At 45.8% G+C, this 17,478-nt stretch overlaps 1 protein-coding gene across 5 annotated transcripts; it reads left to right on the top strand.

Moving 5' to 3' along the window:
• The first annotated feature begins 1,312 nt into the window (after window positions 1-1,312).
• Window positions 1,313-17,282, top strand: HDHD2 (haloacid dehalogenase like hydrolase domain containing 2). 5 transcript variants are annotated; one of them, XM_074855226.1, is made up of 7 exons: window positions 1,313-1,412; window positions 4,134-4,239; window positions 6,843-7,051; window positions 9,493-9,577; window positions 14,171-14,387; window positions 14,773-14,836; window positions 15,790-17,282. In XM_074855226.1, exons 2-7 carry the CDS (start codon window positions 4,139-4,141, stop codon window positions 15,891-15,893), a joined length of 780 nt encoding a protein of 259 aa, XP_074711327.1. In that variant the 5' UTR covers window positions 1,313-1,412; window positions 4,134-4,138; the 3' UTR covers window positions 15,894-17,282. The 5 variants fall into 5 exon arrangements, with proteins under 5 accessions (XP_074711327.1, XP_074711328.1, XP_074711329.1 ...); XM_074855227.1 differs by having other exon boundaries at window positions 1,339-1,412; window positions 4,138-4,239; XM_074855228.1 differs by lacking the exon at window positions 1,313-1,412 and adding an exon at window positions 1,501-1,596.
• Window positions 17,283-17,478: the final 196 nt, after the last annotated feature.

Here is a 17,478-nt window from a genome sequence, read left to right as displayed (position 1 = left end):
CTGCCATCTCCTCGTGTGGCTTTGAGCAGCTTTGGAACAAGTCTGCTGTGACTAAGTTCAAAGAAGGCAAAGGACCTCAAACCTGGCAGGGCCTTGGGTTCTTCAGTAACAGGGAACACGGGGAAAAGTTTCCACCTGGCAAAGAACTCCACATGCAAAGTAGCCTGGGCTCCAGCGGTCATGTCATGCCCCGAAGTGTTATCACTCACACCTGGCACAGAAATGACAATAACCAGAATGTTTTACAGATCAGGGTGAGGACTAAGACGTTCCAGTGTGGAATAAGTGGTCCTAGTAAGGGTCTGTAAACAGAAGAGGCTTTCACAGCAGAGGATTTGCAGTGTGATGGTACCCGTCATGGGTGGCTGCGTGTGGAAGATGAAGCTTGTGGGAAGATTCAGTTTTTAGTGCAAATACAGACAGGAATAAGGGATCAGTTCTGTATACCTGTAGAGTTAAAGGTTTTGTTTTGTAGGGCATGGGGACAGGCAGAGGAAGAAGTAGGAAGGCAATGGGTTTGTACACAAATAAGTGGATCTCAAACTGTTTTAATTATCCTTGACATCTTACCATAGGGTTGCAATGTTACAACTTTAGAATTGTACTACCTTATATACCTTGGATTTTTCTGAGGTACCATCACAATATAAAACTGTGAATGTATATCATAGTAATTTATGCCCTCATTTCTCATAACTGCAACAGCTTAAAACACAATTTCATCTACCCATGTTTTCTGTATGTTGCCTCTCCTGCAGATGAGCGTGGCACACTCTACTGCCTTCACAGCTAGACAGCGCTCTCCCCACACTGGGGCTTCCTACTGTCCCAGGCGAAGCGCACAGTCCTTAAAATTCTGTATCTTCCCAACCGAGCAGCTGTAGAAAGCTAATCTTCAAAATATCCACAAATACTCGCTGGGCGGCTTCAGGCCGCATTCCCAAGAAGACCAGGCCCGCTGGGGCATGGGGCGGCCGTTCCCTGCTCCTTCACACCCCCTCAGCGCGCAGCTCCGGGCCGCAGGACCGGCCCGGCCCCGCCGGCACCGGGCGCCCGGGGATCCGGGAGCTCATGGCGATTCCCGCCCTCCCTGCTGAGGCGCCGCGCGCCCGCTTCCCCTTAGCGCCGCCGTGGCCCCCACGGGCTGTCCACCGCGCTGCCTGTTGGCGACTGCCGGAGGCCAGCCGGGAACACCGGCCCTTGAGGGCTGAGCGCTGCCGCGGTTCCGCGCCTGGCCGCGGCTGTGGCTAACGTGCTGGTGACAGGCGGGCACCGACGCTCGGCCGGGCGGTACCGACTGTCGGCCGGGCGGTACCGGCGCTCGGCCGGGCAGCCCCGTTTCCGCGAGGGCCCCGCGGGGCGGTGCGGCGGCGGGCAGGCCGCAGAGGCGGCGGCGGGGCGGCGGAAGCCAGGTTAGTCCCGGGGAGGGGGCGTGCCCTCCCCTCTCGTTCGAGTGGGCTCGCCCGCCTTCTTCGGGCGCGAACGGGCGGAACCAGCCATCCGCGTCACGGGAAAGGGGAGCCCGCCGAGCCCGGAGACTCCCCCGCCAGAGAGTGGGCCAGTCACCTGCCCGTTGTAAACTGGCGGAAAGAGGCGGTACCATCTCCTTGGCCGGGGGTGGGGAGGGTAGTTGTAGTCTCATGCCTTTTCCAGTATGACGAGGGCAGGGAAAGGCCTCTGTCTTCGAAGCCGTTGTGGGGCAGGGGACCGGCCCCCGGGCTCCCCGCTGAGCGGGGAGGCGCGGACTGCCCCCGGCTCCTCAGGGGGCATGGCAGGTCCACAGAGGAGGCCGTGTGGGCTCTCTGTGGGGCTGGGTGGGTGGCCCTGGAGCCTACAGCCCCACTGCCCTCAGTGTAGCCTGACCCGGGCCTGGGCCGCTCAGCTGCCTTGTTCTGGGGCTTCTCTGGGGCTTCAGGGGCTCCTGCTTTTCTGCCTGGCATGTGCCATCCCCCCAGCACAGGCCCTTTGGAGTGGGCTGGTGGGGTTGGGGTGCAGGAGGCCAGGGGAGGCCGGCCCTGTGTGGGGAGTGCAGGGTACCTCTGCTGCGGTGAGCAGCCCCTCCGAGGCCCCAGCACATTTGTGCCATTACAAGCCTTGAAAGGGGACAAGGCCTCTTTCCCCATAGGTTGTGAGCATCTCTGTTGCATCCCTGTAGGGCATGTAGGCACCTTAGTCCGACAAAGACCAGGTAGGAGTTAAACTGGATGGTCCCTTACGTCCTGAACAGCCAGAATTACTCTATGGCTTCATCCCATTTCTGTAGTTGTAATGCCAGCACGAAGGTGAGGCTTCCCTGATGTGTTGGGCTGTGATTATGAAAGCTGAGGTACTGAAGTTTTTTAGGACTTTCTTCCTAGGCTGTGAGCTTTATACTTCAAATTAGGCTATGCCAAAAACTGGCTCTGCAAATAACTTCCATATCACCTGAATAAATAAATACACTGTGAGTAGGACACTGTGAATTGGAGAACCGGTGGAGGTCTAGGGTAAAAGAGGAATAAAAACCACCCCCATTTCTGCTAAACTAGGGTATTCTATCTGTCCTTAGCAGTGCTATCCATGCAGGCAAGGTGCAGTTGCTCTGCAGTCATGTGTCTTTGGATAGAATTTATATAATAGTACCTTCTTCAGTCCTCTTTTTAATCTCAGCACTTAAAATTCCCTCAGCCAGCACTGAAGTTTCTGGAGGAAGAGAGGTTTTTGTTGTCACGGAGGTAATGTGGAGTCATGCAAATGCCATTCTGTTCAGGTACTTTGTCTGCACTGTTTTACTCAGAGGAGATGTCTTAGAACCGTGGTGCCCTCTTTTCCCATGCAATTGATGAAGCTCCTGTAGGAGTTCTGTTATCAGCTTTGTATCATAGACATTTAACCTTGGCCTGTGTAGCAACAGACATACTATAAAATAAGCGTTTGTTTTTTTTTTTTTCTTATTGCAGGGAACCTGTTGGAATAATGCAAGTGAAATCGCAAAGTTTCCTGCATGTGTCTTGTACTTGAGACATGATCTTGATCATTGATAAAACTGTCTGCAAATACAAAACTGTCCCGATAGAAAATTAAATTTATTAAGGCAGATTCTAATCATGGTGTTGACTGCTCTGTGTTGGTTTTTTTTAAGTACATACATGTTGCATGTTCTGTCTGTAACCAGAAAGCTCAACATAAGATTGTGATGACTTGCTAGTGGTAATAGATCAGATACTCATTACAGCTAGGAGAAAAGCTTCTGTATTGGACATTTGTTAAGAAATAGCACAGCAAACTTTCTTGTGGAGCAAAATACAGCACTTGCAGCGCACGTAAGGAGAAGTGCTAGTTTCTGAAGACAGCTTTTTAGCCAGATGACTTGCACATGACCCCACTGTTTTCTTCCCCAGTGCCTTTATCCTTTGACTGCTGACTTCTGTTTTGGGCTGTGTCTCATGTACCTGTTCGTGTGACGCAGAAGTTTGCTGTAGAAAAACTGCTTGACTCTCCCCTTTGCCAGAGGAGGGAGTAACCCTTTGGGGTGCTGAATATCCTTGAGCCCCGAGAACTTCCAGGCTAACAGTCTGCAAAGTCACACAAGTAGTCAACCACCAAATAGCCTAGGAGTTAGCGCACCTGAGCTGTATTGTGGGCAGGATCACCCTAGATCTCGCTTACAAAAATGAAATTAACAATATCCACTTCTGCAGAGCATTTTGAGCATTATAGTCAGAGCACTGTATCATCACTTAGCAGTGTTATATTTACTTGAACAGCGCCATTGGTATCGATGGGACTTGACGAAATGTGCTTGCTGAGGCCTTGAACCAGCAATACCAGACCTAATGATCCTCTTCTCAACAGTCCTAGTTGTTTAGAGAATTTTTTGACGCGCACAAATAAAGGCACTTAAAAAACAAATAGCACCTGATTTCCATATATAGAGTCTTTGGGAAAATACCACCCCATCAATTATGTATTTTTTTAAAACACTGCCTTTTATTTCTCTGTCTAAAGGGGCCCATTTAATACTGCGAGTAATGTTCTGAGTAATACCGGGCTTGGCACAAATGAGGCGCTTAACTGAGTTCCTTATTTTTATTATCCATTGTCTGCTAACCAGTTTTTTGTTGTTTCATTTATTTGCCTTTTCCCTGGGGAAGGAAGGATGGCAGCTTGGCGTGCACTGAAAGCTGTCTTGGTGGATCTCAGCGGCACACTTCACATTGAAGACTCAGCTGTGCCAGGCGCACAGGAAGCTCTTAAAAGGCAAGCTACCTTTTTCGATTTCCTCTGATAGGTTATGTCAGCACTGTTTGCACAAAGAAGCTTCTTTAAGTAAATGGGCCCGAAACTTCTGCCTTTTTGTGCTGTTGTGGATAAGCAAATATGTGGCCAAATTCTGCTTGTATTTACACCTGTGTTAATACCAAGAGAAATCAGCAAAGGGTCTAGATATTGAAAAGTTACTGTGTATCACCTAAGCCCCTGCAGCTTTCCTAAGTTGCTCTCTAGGTCTTTTCTAAGTCTTTTCTTGATAGAAAAGACAATATTCAGGGTGTTTCCACTAATTCATATGGGACTGCAGTTTTAACCAAAGTAGAAAGTAGTTAAGTTAACCTGAATTACCTCATGTACACTGAAGTCACTTCAGCAGAGCTGTTCCCCAGTGCTTTGTTTAACTACAGGAACCTGATTGTACGTCTGAGCCCGTAGGTCTGTGCTGAGCTGAAGTGGAATAACAGAGAGAATAGCTTGTCCCAGTGAGCAGGACAACCTTTGCAGAGTTCTCGTCTCATTCGGTCTTTCAGCCAAGGCTTTGCTTTATTATTGTAAAGTTTCTCTGCTAGGTAAACAACCTCAGTCATTTTTTAGTTTGTGAAACATTTGATAATACAGCCCATCTTTTGTAGGAATTTCCACACGTCAATGAGCAGGACAGTTAAGTACCTCTTTCTCTTCTGATGAAAGGGTGCCTAAAGAAACTGAGGCATAGTAAAATTACTTAATCTGGCTGAGTCAAACCTGGATACGCCACACCAGAGATCTTTGTACTGTGTTATGACATTGTTTTCCTGGAGAAGACATCTTGCAATGGATGAAGAAAAGCAGAAAGTGATGTAAGCTGTCATGGTGAGGGAGGACACCTTAAGATGCTGGGGCACTAAGAATTAATAAGGGGAGAGGAACAGGGTTGAATTAAGGATGTGATTTTTTACTGGGGTTGTATTGGCCACTTAAATTTTTATAAAGCTAGACAGTTGCTCAGAGGAAAAGTTCACGGAGGAATTAGGAAACTCTGCATTATTTTTTGCAAATAATTCTGTGGAAATAATTATCTTGTAAAGGTGTAAAATTGCAAGGAAATAGAAACTGCTAAAGTGTTGGGTACGCATTTATTCGCTGCACCTTGTCTGCCTGGTGTTTCGTGCTGCAGGGAGAACTTGTGCCAGGTGAGAGTCATCATTCTCAAAAAAAAAAAAAAAATATGGTGATACTGTCGAGAAGAGCTCAGTATCTGTCCTGTTTGCTGCTCACCTGCAAACCTCCAGGCAGTAGAATGGACAGAAGAAATGGCTTCTGTAGAAGCAGACGGCAAACTGTTTTATAAAGTCACTGATTTCTCCTTTGTCTTCTGCTTCTTGATTCCTGCTGAGCTGAGCTCATGCAGGCCCTGTGCTGGCAAGGGAGGGGGTTAGCGAAGGGATGAGGTGCAGAGAGAGTCTGGTGCTGTTTGTCAGCTTCAACCTGCTGTCACCACTATGGAGAGTGGGTGTCATCGTTTCACTGCAAAGAACAGCCACGTCTTTTTGCTTAGAGGTTTGGAAAAAATATTTTCTCATGCTTTTTTCTGCTAATCCATGTCATTGGCCTTCTTAAAGAGAAGCTGGAATGATTGGCATGCAGTTTGCTGAGGGAACAAATGGATAGATTCCATTTCTAGGGTTACCTCCCAGTATTCCGGTTGATAATAAAATAAAAATTAATATTTTTTTTCCCTAGTAGGGACTTTTTTACTGGTTTGTACTTGTGAAGGGTCAGTGTATCTATCTTTCTGGGCAGCAGATCAGACGAGAGGAAGAAGTGGCAGGTGCGAGCAAGTCTCCAGCACTGACCAACTTTATTCTGATGTTCTCCATGCAATCGTGATGCCAGTGTTTGTTTCTATAGCAACACTCAGAGAAAGTGATGGTGGGGGAATAATTAAAGGGAACGTCGTTGAAATTGTCACTTAAAATTATTTGATTGTTTGGTAGCATGTACTGTCAGTGTAGGGCAATAATGTATTTTTGTGGGATACTGGTGTTCCTCAGCAAAGGGAGAAATGGCTGCAAAAGCTGACATAAAATTGCCACACAGGTAACACAGGTTCCTAGAGCATCCTGCATCTCTGAATGAGCCACAGCTGTGGTGAAATTCACTCAGCATGTGAGTTCAATATATTCAGCAACAAGGTTCTTTTGTTTGTTTATTTTGGTTCAGGATGCTCTTGATCCAGAATACAGGGCTGGCTTATTTATTATCTAGTTAGAATTAAACAGCTTTTCAAACTTGTTGTTGTTGATCGTAGATGTGTTTGTTACTACAATGAAGATGGAGTTTGGAATCACCGTTTTCCTCCCAACTTTTCCTGGTAGAAGAAAGGAGGGGAGATTTGGTCTTGTTCTGGTAGCTGTAATTCTTGCTGTCTGTTTCACATTACCCTCCAGTCCATGGAAATTAACAACCTCGTGGTTTTTCTGTGGCACCAGTAGCCTGGGATGTATAGTCTTTTCATCCGCAGCCTTTAGACAAACGGTCCTTTTTCAGTCCCAAAGAGACGTTAATAGAGGGATGCTGTGGCTGATTTGCCTTTCCTCTTCCTCCATCAGGCTGCGCAGTGCTCCGGTTACCATCCGATTTGTGACGAACACAACGAAGGAGTGCAAGAGAGACCTGCTGGAGAGGCTGACGAAACTGGGATTTGACATTGCAGAAAATGAGATCTTCACATCTCTGACAGCGGCCAGAAATCTTCTGGAGCAAAAGCAGGTGCGGCCTCTCCTCCTGGTGGACGATAAGGCCCTGCCTGATTTCGCAGGTGAGGTGGTCAGAAAACAACATGGGGGAAGTTCCTGAGCAACTAAGGAAACATGGTGCTCTGATTGTAGAATGACAGTCATACGTATACCACTAGCCGTGGTGAAGCCTGAGACGTGGAACTCTCCAGAGACATAAACATCCTTTCTTCTTTTTTAAATTAACATTAAACAGTTTGAAGTTGTACCTTCTTGAGGAGTAGTAGAAATGGCAACCAAAGACTTCAAATAGTCAGGAATTTGGGTAAAACTTGATACTTTTTGTTAATTTATGGTGTAAACAATATCACTAGATCATTGGAGAGTTATTGCACCTACTAGTGCTGATTTGTTTTATTGCAAGGATATGTCAATTTGTTGGAAATCAGGTTTCCCTCGGCTATTGCACAGTTTTTGCTAGTGAAGAGCTGAAAAGCAAGTGTGTAGGCACACGCAGGAGGCCATTTCTCTCTTAATAGATAATTATGAAATGTAAAATCTCCAGGTAGTTATTGTTACTTATCTTGTATTGAACATCTAGGTCTCGCTCCATATACTTGGATACCTTAATTGGTGACAGAAGGTTCATCACCCTCACTTCTCTAGATTGTCATCTCTAAAGACCTGGTTAAAACTTGCTTTGCTTTCACATGTTCCCATTTCCCTCTCTCAGCAAGAAGGGGAGTAGAATATGATATATTCTAACGCAGACATGTCTGGTGGGTGGCTGGAGCTAGGACTGTTAGACCTCGACTTAACCACATTATTGTTTCAAGAGTAGTGAAGATACCTGCATTTTTAAAGTTTTTAACGTTTTTACTCAGAGTTGAAAACTGTATTTTGTATATTCAGTCTTTCATTTAAAGTCAAGGCAGCAAAAATGTGGATGACTTACCACTGCTCCCTGTCCCCAGCCTTGTGAACTGAAATCCTTATGGCTGTGTACTTTAAGTAGGTTCTAATCTTGCTAGGAGCTAGACATTCCCTGTTAAATTTTAGTGCCATAGTCTAGTCAGTAATCTTCAGAAAGGTAAGTGTTCAGGAGAAAAGCCCCTGTGGGCTCTGAGGGCAACGAAACCTGATAATCTGCTCTACCTAACATCCTATCCAGAGAAATATGGCCCCAGCAATATTCTCTCTTTGCTTTCTCTGGGAAAGCTTTCTTGAGTCAGAAACAGCAGAGAGAGCAACTCTTGTACTGAAGGTATTTAAATCAGTTTAATCTCCATGTATTTGGGATCTTTCCACCAGTTTTACAGTAGCTGATGCTAATTTTGTAAAAGATGGCAAAGACAGAGGTATGAGTGGAATACATGGGTGACATTATCTGTATTGCCTGGGTCTGGAATGGGTTGTTTTGTTTCTTTTTGCTACAAGTGGTTTGGCTCACATTCTCGCAGTGCTGCTCTTGAAACATTTAAATACTGTGGAGAATGCTTTAAATTCCTCTTAATGGCTGCTATTGAACTATTCTTGGCTAATCTCACTGTAAAGTTGGTCACAGATGGATGAATGTAATCCATTCTTGGTTAAAGGACCCAGATGCTCTTGGGTAGTGTCACAAATCCATATGGCATCTCTGAGTGTACATTTTGCTCTCTGGGCTAACTGAAGGACATGGGGCAGGGGACATCAGCTGCGATGACACTCTGGAGACCCAGGAGCTCTAGTTGTCCCAGTAAAGGCGTAGAAGGTATGCTGCATGAAGGGGAACGAAAACCCCAGCAAGTGCAGGATGCAGCTGATAACTTAACCTGTCGTAAATAAAACTCTCTGGTACTCCTGTGGTTCCGTTGTTGATTCGGTTCAGAGGTGGCACTGCCATGTAAAAACAGTCGTGCCCCTCCGGATCAATGCAGGACAAAGGAGGTGAAAGCTGATCTTGAGGGGACTAATCCACATTAAAAAAAAAGACCTTGCAGAAGAGCCAAAACTAATCTAGTATAACAACTTCTAGGTCATGCTGCAATACTGTCTGCCATCATAACCAGACTGATATGTAGAACAACAGTCAGGCTTTATACCCTAAGTGGAGTTTCCTGTGACTAGAGGGAATAAAAAAAATGGTTGGAATTCACTAGCCCTCCTGCTTTACTGTCTTTATAAAGCAGATGAATATATGCAGAAAGCAATTCTCAGATAACAAAAAGTCATTCAGTTAAAAAAGTGGTTTGCTGCCTTTCAGTGGAGGCAGTGAGAGAATCGCTGTTCAACAGTCGCTGTTAGGACTTGTGTCCAGCTGCAGAGTCGTGTTCTTTGTGAAGGATGGCAAAGTCTGGATAGATCAACACCTTTTCTGAAGATGCTTTCCTCACTTCTAAGAGACATAAAACTAGTCTATGTGCTGTGTCTGTGTCAGAAAATGCTCATTTTTGCTGTAAAGGGATTAATTGCACTTGTCGACTGTGTACTGCTAAGTATGAAGAAAATTCTTTTGGCTCAGAATCATGTTTTGATTTTCCAGGGATAGTCACGGCTGACCCCAACGCAGTGGTGGTAGGACTGGCTCCCGAGCACTTTCACTACGAGAGGATGAACAGAGCGTTTCGGTAAGTCAGCCCCTCCTTGTGGCTTCTTGGGTGGTGGCTGTCTTGTACCTCTACATGCGTGAGGAAATCCTTCTCGTGTGAGAAGGAGGGGGTGGTAGCAATATCAATGTTACATAGCGTGGCTGTGGTGTCTTCCTCTGGGTCTGAGAGAGCACCGCTAACCTCGGTGGATTTGGGGCCTTAACCAGCCCTGGTTTTCATAGCTCAGTCTGTAAATAAACTGTAGAAGTACAGTCATGGTTGTCATTGAGGTGAAAAAGTTAGCAATGCTTCAAGAGGAAATACACAAAACCAGGGATATTGAGAAGTACCAGGAGATGGCTTCTATCTTCAAACCTCAGCCTTTGGAGCCAGAATATTATAGGGAAGGAAATCCAGTATTTAGAGCAGATTTTTCCTTATCTACCTAATGCAGGTTGTCGAGCAGTATCTTCTGAAACATCTTGTGTTCAGGAGTGGCCGGCACAATGTGCTGGGCTAGATGAACTGTGGATCTGACCTGGTCTGTCTTATTTCTGAAGCTCTTAGTTTTGTGTGTTGATTAAGGGGTAAATCAGATAAAATTTAACTGTAACTGTAAATGAGGGAGGATGCAACAGTGTATGCGGAGGTGCGCAGCCACGTGTCCTTCTTTCTAGTTCTAGCTCAGCAGAGCACTCTTGATCTTAACTTGAAAAAACCCTTTTGTTTCTAAGATGTGAGCCTGTTGCTGAGTTTAGCCCTGGTGATGTGTCTTTCTGTTGTGAAACTCACAGAGAAGGGTTGTCTGAGCACGCCCCTTATCCTGCGCCCCAACAGAGCCTGCCGTGCCCCCATTTCATTTCGCTGGGAGCTCTCTGAGCCCTGGAAGCCGTTTAGGCCAAGCTGATCAGCCTGGCCTGGTAACAGAGGAGCAGCACCCACCTCCCCATCCCATCCCAGCTAACCCCTGCGAGCAGGTGGTAACCAACGCCAGTGCTATCTCAGAGCTAAAGAGGACATCTGGTAACACCCTGGATAACTCCCTGCTGTGCTACGATACATGTGATGAGTCCTCTCCACTCTTTGCTCGTGGGACGATGGCTACCACACAATTTTTGGAATTTGAAAAAAACTGATCTCAAGCACCTTAATTTGTCTTTATAACCCCTAAATCCAAAGAGGGAGTATCAATTACTGCTCACCAGTGTCTTATGGAGGCTCCTTGGAGTAGGAAGCTGATGCTGTCCTTGCTAGTTCTATGTCATAAGAACATGTATTGACCCAAACTGACTCTCTGTCTGCCTCATTAGTGCGTGTTGCCAGTGACATTGATTTTGGAGTTTTACAGCACGCTCAGGAGTGGGCTGTAATTTCACAACTGCATGAACTTAACCTGTCGTGTATTCCAGTGCTTACATCATTTTATTTACTGATATTTCTGCCATGAATATAGTAGCCATTGAACAATAGTCATTAGCTGCCTCAGGCTGGAGGCCGGGACACTTGAAACCAGACACTTTAAACCAGTCATGACATTCAGGTTCCTGCGGGCCCTGGGCTTCCCCATGCCAGCACAGACAGGCAGGCCTGCAGAACTGGCTCTGTGGAGGTAGGAGAGGTTGGCCCAGGCTGAATTTGGGCTTTTTGCATTAAATTGGACACCAGCTCTGGTGATGAAGGTGCTGAAGGCCAAATCCAGTCGGTGTCCCGGCTGTGGGTGTGGTGTGGCCTTGCTGCCTAAGAGAGCCGTATCCAGGGGGTAGCGTGGAAGTGCGTGCTGCCTGGGCGTCCTGTATCCCGGGCTGTCAGGGTGTTGTGGCTGCGTCCTTCAGCTCACCTCGCCTTGTCACAGGTGCATTCCCAGCCACCTGGCTGGCTTGTCTGCCTGGAGGCAGATTTCATCCTCTGAGTCTGTCCTGAATTTGCCCAGTGTTTTCCTGGTCCTGTGTTTCAGGCTGGGCAGAGGCCCTGGGATGGGCTCTGTCTGATCTTTAACATCTCACTGACTTGTTCTGGGTTTTTCCCCCAGTCCTCTATTGAGGGTAAACTGGTTTTCTGGTGTCAGTTTTGTCTGGTCTAATGGAAATACTAACTACTGGCCACACTCTCTTCTTGAGCTTTATGCCATGTCCATATTCCTTGTCCTTTACTGCTCAGATAATTAAGTCACTGGGGATTTATATTGCCCATAGCAAAACTTTAAGGTGAATCTGATTAAATGCAGATACCTACAGTGCTGATGCCTGTATCTGAGCTGGTGACCTGGGCTCCTGAGGGAGAGAGGAGGTGCTTGTAAGGCATCATTCATTTTTCCCCTAGTTGTGCTTAAAATAGGACAGTTGAACTGTGCCCTAGAAGTGCTTTTTCCTCTCCACTGACTCTGAAGAGCCCAGTCTGACTAATTACCTGGTAGGCAACTACTCAGTTGATATCCAACATTAGGTTAGGTAAATCTAACCCAATATGAGTCCCAAAACGAGATACACAGAGTAAGGCCATTCTCTAGGCACCACTTGAAATGACTGAGACTAAATTTCCCTTTTTGTATACGTGGGATTTTGATACCACATTTAAAAGAATTCTCTCAGGTGAGATCTTTCCTGCAAACTGCTGAATGTAAGTGGTTGTGGTGCTGCTGTCAAATTAAATTTTTCTGTATCCTAGAGGCATCCTCCCATTGAGAACGTATCTGGCTGCTCACAGACTCGCATGCCAGCTCCCTTCTTGTTGAGCTTGCTTTGGAACGCATTGATTCAATAGAATTGTTTTGTGATAATTAAGTGAAATGAAATGTTATAATTTGTGTACTGCTCAGAGTACCCGGGCTGTTCTGCAAGCATGTGGGAAGGAGCAGACATCCTCCAAGGAGCACACAGCTCACCTAAGCCAGCCTCTTTGAGCAGAGCCACAGCAGAGCTCCAGAAAGGCAGTGAAGGGGCAAAGCAAGATTTTGTTTGTCTTCTTAATGGCGTTTTTTTGTAAATCAGGCAGGTTTAAGGGGAAAAGAAATCCTTTCTGCCCTCAAGGTAACAACCAGCATTTCCCCTCTTTTTCCTCTGGCTTTGCTAGTTACATTCCTACCTGTTGTGATAAAGACTGGAATTTCTTCAGTACCCAAAGAAGGTGCTGTAAAATCGAATGGGAAGCGTTTGGCGTTGTTACCTCAACTTTTAGAGATGCTGTCTGGAGGGCTTTGTGGCACTGGAGCTGAGGCTGGGGCGCAGGAGGACTGCAGTAACGTTGCCGTGCTTGGCAGTATCCAGAGGATTCCTCTAGCGCAGCAGCAGGAATGGAAGAATCAAAGATTAGGTCCACATTCTGTGAAAGCAAGCTCTCTTAAACTCTTAAAATTTATTACTTTGCTGTCCCAGGTCCACTGTTCCTGCACTGTGTGTGCTACCAAGACACGCTCCCTCCCACAACGGTTTTACGAGACAGGAGCCCTCAAGCAGACATGAACTGACAGGGCAGTGAGGCTAAGGAGGTGCTGATTGAGATCAGTGGGGCAACAGCAGTTTCTTAATTACTTCTTCCTTACGTTTTTCCACCTGCTCCAGACAATCCCGTGTCCTGTGCAGGTTTTTAACAGGTAGGTCAGCCGGCAGGCAACATTGGTGTCTGTGCAACCCCGAGGAGCGCACACGCTGTCGTGTCGGGGCAGAAATGAGTCCATGGAAGGTGGGAGGATATCGGCTGTTGGGCAGGCAGCAGTTCCCAGTCTCAGACCAGCGCTGCACTCACTTCATGAGGCTCCCAGGTGCTATGCCCAGCCAAGACCCTCCTGCAGTGCCGCCATATCGTGCATTATGACCCTTATTCAGTAACTCTTTTATTGTACTCAGAAGTATTTGGAATCCGCCGACTTGTTGCTTTGAACTATTTTCCACCTGGAATTTTTGGTTCCCAATAGCAAGGAGCCTAAATCCAGTTTTGTTTCTAAAAGACTTAGTAATAGCACTGTTAACTGGGGAATTTGGTGGGACACGAATCCCCCTAATACCTTCGTGCCTTTTTGTGTAACTTGTTATTGTAATTCCTCCAACGTTAAAATAAAAAGTTAAGGTAAAGTGATTCACCTTCTAGTTGGAATTCACATGGAAACACGTAGCTGTTCGGCTGTTAGAGGTGATACCAGCACCCCCAAGAGCTGCTGGGCTGCAGCATCCTGAAAGCGCTGCTGTGTTCTCAGTCCAGGCAGGGAGATTAAGGCTGTGGCCATCAAATTGCTACCTCCAACCACTACCTGTGGTTAATGTATTTTAAAATACTTGCTTGGAGAAATCAGATGGGTTCTAATGTTATGGTGTTTGCCTTAGTGAGAAGCGAGGCTCTGTAGAGGAATGGACCTAATTCCGTGAGAAAGATAGACAGGATTTAAAAATAGTTTTGTGTTAAAATCCTCAAGATAATAAATTCTTTATTTTGGGGATTTACTAGCTGTTTCTGAGGAAAAGAAGGAACTTTAACTCTCCAAATGAATGCTAGCTTGCGTTATCATTAGGGGCTGCATGAAAGTCAGTGGGAGTTTTGTTGTCAACGTAAATGAAAAGTTGATAAAGGCCAGTTGAGGCCTTCAGCTGTAAATATTTCTTTAATATGATTTTTGTACTTTCTTCTCCACTCATTCTTTAGGTTGATTTTGGATGGTGCTCCTCTTATAGCTATACATAAAGCCAGGTATTTCAAGAAAAAGGATGGCTTGGCTCTGGGACCTGGGCCTTTTGTAACTGGGCTGGAATACGCGACAGACACCAAAGCAACAGTGGTGGGGAAGCCAGAGAAAACCTTCTTCCTGGAAGCTTTGCGGGGGACTGACTGTGCCCCGGAGGAGGCCATCATGATCGGTGACGTACGTGGGGCCCCAATACTTTATCACCCTCCTCTTAACGTAGTGCTCATCTCCACTGCGTAGTGCCTACCAGATTACCAGATGCCATGAGCTGATCTTCCGAAAAGTGCTGGGATTAAACAAGGGGTGAAAATTGAGCTGTCAAAACTTGCAGGATTTAACATGTAGTCCGTGGGGTTAGTTCTCTTACTTCAGTCGCTGTTTGATCAGGCAAAAAAGCAGGTAGTAAACCATTCCTGTGACAGTGTGTCTAACAGGCAGCTAAACGATTTGACTCCATGCAGCTTTTAAGTGGCTGGTTAGTGAGGTGCAAGGCAGAGAATGTTATGAAAAACTTAAGAAACAGCATCTGTGACCGCTAACCAGCTGATCTGTTCTGTCCCAGGACTGCAGGGATGATGTCGGCGGCGCCCAGAACGCAGGCATGCGTGGGATTTTGGTACGCACGGGTAAGTGCTGGACAGAGCGGTCGTTGCAGGAGGCAGTGGGGCATTCAGTGATCTTGCTCCGAGCCCTGGTTCCTTGTAGAAGCCCGCCCACTCTGGCCTTTGTTACACCGAGGGGCTGCCAGGAGACCCCAAGTCCATCAGCACATGCGTTTTGGGGTGAAGTCAGCAGATGTGTTTCCTCAGCTGCAGCATGGCAGCCTGTCATGCAGTGGATTGTGATTAATTCAGGATAGGCCATTATATTTGATGTTTCTACAACAGGGCTAGAGCACAGACCCCAAACACAGAAGGATGATGTAAAGTAATAGATGGGGGCGGCTGATCTTGTAGGTGTGAATTTTTTGCTCTAATCACTCTTAAAATCCTGAGCACTAATCAAAGAACAGAACTGTTACTGTGACATCTCAGATTGACTGGTATTGGCATAGCATTGTAACCTCTGATCATTCAGGAACTCTGGTGATGTTCCCTAGTAATTACACTGACAATTATAAAAGTAATTTTGCTTCAGAACAAAAGTGGGACCTTAAGGGACTGACAGGTATTACCGACGTTATTGATGATACAGTGGACTGGGTAATGTCCTTCTGAGGTGGCAGCTGCTCGTGCCACACAGCCCATTATGCTGAAAACGAAAGCAAGCAATTCTACTTTTCCTCATAAAAAACAGAATGGAAGATGATAACGTGATTATTTCAAGACCCTACAACACGAAGATCTGAATCACATAGTGCCAGTACAGTGGAGTAATGCTAATTTTGAACCAGAGCCATCCCTGGAGGAATCTGCAGTGAGGCTCAGTGTTTGCTCAGGGAAGGCTTGTGGGGTGGTTGTTGCAGGAGAAGCTCAGATGGGTTCTGGTTGTTACTGATCTGAGGAGGCTGTAATTTTCAGGGGAAAAAAGGATACTCAGAGGAGCTTGGTAAATGCATCTTTTTGTTAATCTGTTACAGGTAAATATCGACCGGCAGATGAAGACAAAATCAATCCGGCTCCTTACTTAACCTGTGAGAATTTCCCAGAGGCAGTGGAACATATCCTAGAGCATCTGCTCTGAGAAAGGGAGTAGTTACTTCAAAGAAACCATCTGTGTCATATCATTTCCTTTACTCTTGCTTTCAAAATTAAGGTCACAGGACCAGTCAGTGCATGCGTGGCATCAGAAGCCAAGCTGTGAGCCTCTTCCACTCAAGATGTGACAGGGCCCCGGCGCAGTCGTGGCAAAGCCCCTTTCCTGTAGTAATTTCACTAGGATGTGATGAGGGACCGCGGATACCCAGCAGGTGAGACAGGAAGGCTACAACCAACACAGCCCCTTTCCTGAACGATGCCGGGGACAGGGCAGAGAGTTCTGTTTATTTTCAGTTTTCAAGAAGTAAGTGATTAAAAGCCCTGTCTGGAAAGTGTCATGTTCTTCTGCTGAATAAGCTAAACTGACAAAACCCACTGGAAATACTCCAGTAAATAAACCTGAAAGACTAACAGAGCCTTAGTCAGCCTGTAGTGATTTCACTGAGTAGGTTTCTGCTCTCCTCTAATTTAAAGGTAGAGATTATGCACATTTAGAAGTGACTTTTAAATTAAAATATCACCATTGTTTAATATTAACTACTGTTGATATCTTTCCTCTTATTAGAACAGATCCTGGGTTTTGTTTTTCAGATTTTACATAAAATTAAAACTGTCACCATTTTACAGATGTTTTAATTAGATGCTGTTATTAAAAAGAATGGTACAGAAACAAAACTCTGGTATTAAATGCCGTAGAGACTCTGAATTTTTGAAATTAGACTTCAGCAGGGCCCTATTAATGCTACAGTTGCAAGATTTCACTATTGTTGGGGCTTTTTGTTTCTTTTTAATGTTATGGGAAAAATCCTTCACAAGCCATGGGGACAGATTCCAGTTTTTACACAGTTGGTTAGCAGAGCTGTAAAATGAAATTTAATTCCATAGTTTGCAATGTTTTTCCTATGTGCTGAATCCACCAATATGAACCAACTTTGTAATGATGGTAAATACTTTTTCTGGTCCATTTGTAAACCGTAATAATCAAAGTCCTTTACAGTTGTTTTACAGTGCTCCTCAGTGTTAAATTATTAGATTGTAATTATACATTACTGGAGGATTAACCTTATTGAAAATACAGTTTTGTGTTAATGAGCCATGCTCGTTCTTGTTAAGAAAAATCATTGTGATGAAGAATGGGAAGCTCTCCTTACATCAGAGAGTGTCGATCTGTGGTCTCTGGTCGGATCAGATCTGATCTCTGTCTGAGACAGAATGGAGCAGACTTAGCAGCAGAAATAGAAGAAACAATAAACACCCCCCACCTCACACCCCCCCCTGCCTGGAACAAAAGCCGTCTTTAAATCCCATTTGTGTGCCCTCATCAGTTTTAACCTGCAGTTTTGAATAAATTCACACATCTAAGCACTCATGGCAACGATTCTGAATGTGTGTTGGTTTCTGCTTGGAGTACCTCAGGGAGGCCTTTGGCCCGTAGTCAGAGTCAGGTTCAGGAGGTGAGAGATCTGTAAGCAAAACCCTGTGGTCGCCCGTCAAGACTTCTGACAACGTGAGTGACACTGGAACAAAGAGACTGTCTGCCGTGGGGGTCCTGGTGCAAGACCGTGGCGCTT

The sequence above is a fragment of the Strix uralensis genome, chromosome Z (genome assembly GCF_047716275.1).
Source record: "Strix uralensis isolate ZFMK-TIS-50842 chromosome Z, bStrUra1, whole genome shotgun sequence".
In the NCBI taxonomy this organism is placed as follows: Eukaryota; Metazoa; Chordata; class Aves; order Strigiformes; family Strigidae; genus Strix; species Strix uralensis.
This window is presented reverse-complemented; position numbering and strand designations above follow the sequence as displayed.

Excerpts from the sequence above, each read along its gene's own strand:
- HDHD2 (XM_074855226.1), top strand. The coding sequence starts at position 4,139 with ATGGCAGCTTGGCGTGCACTGAAAGCTGTCTTGGTGGATCTCAGCGGC. Across the intron at positions 9,578-14,170 it reads AGGATGAACAGAGCGTTTCG|GTTGATTTTGGATGGTGCTC; the intron begins GTAAGTCAGCCC and ends CTCATTCTTTAG. Across the intron at positions 14,837-15,789 it reads TGGGATTTTGGTACGCACGG|GTAAATATCGACCGGCAGAT; the intron begins GTAAGTGCTGGA and ends AATCTGTTACAG.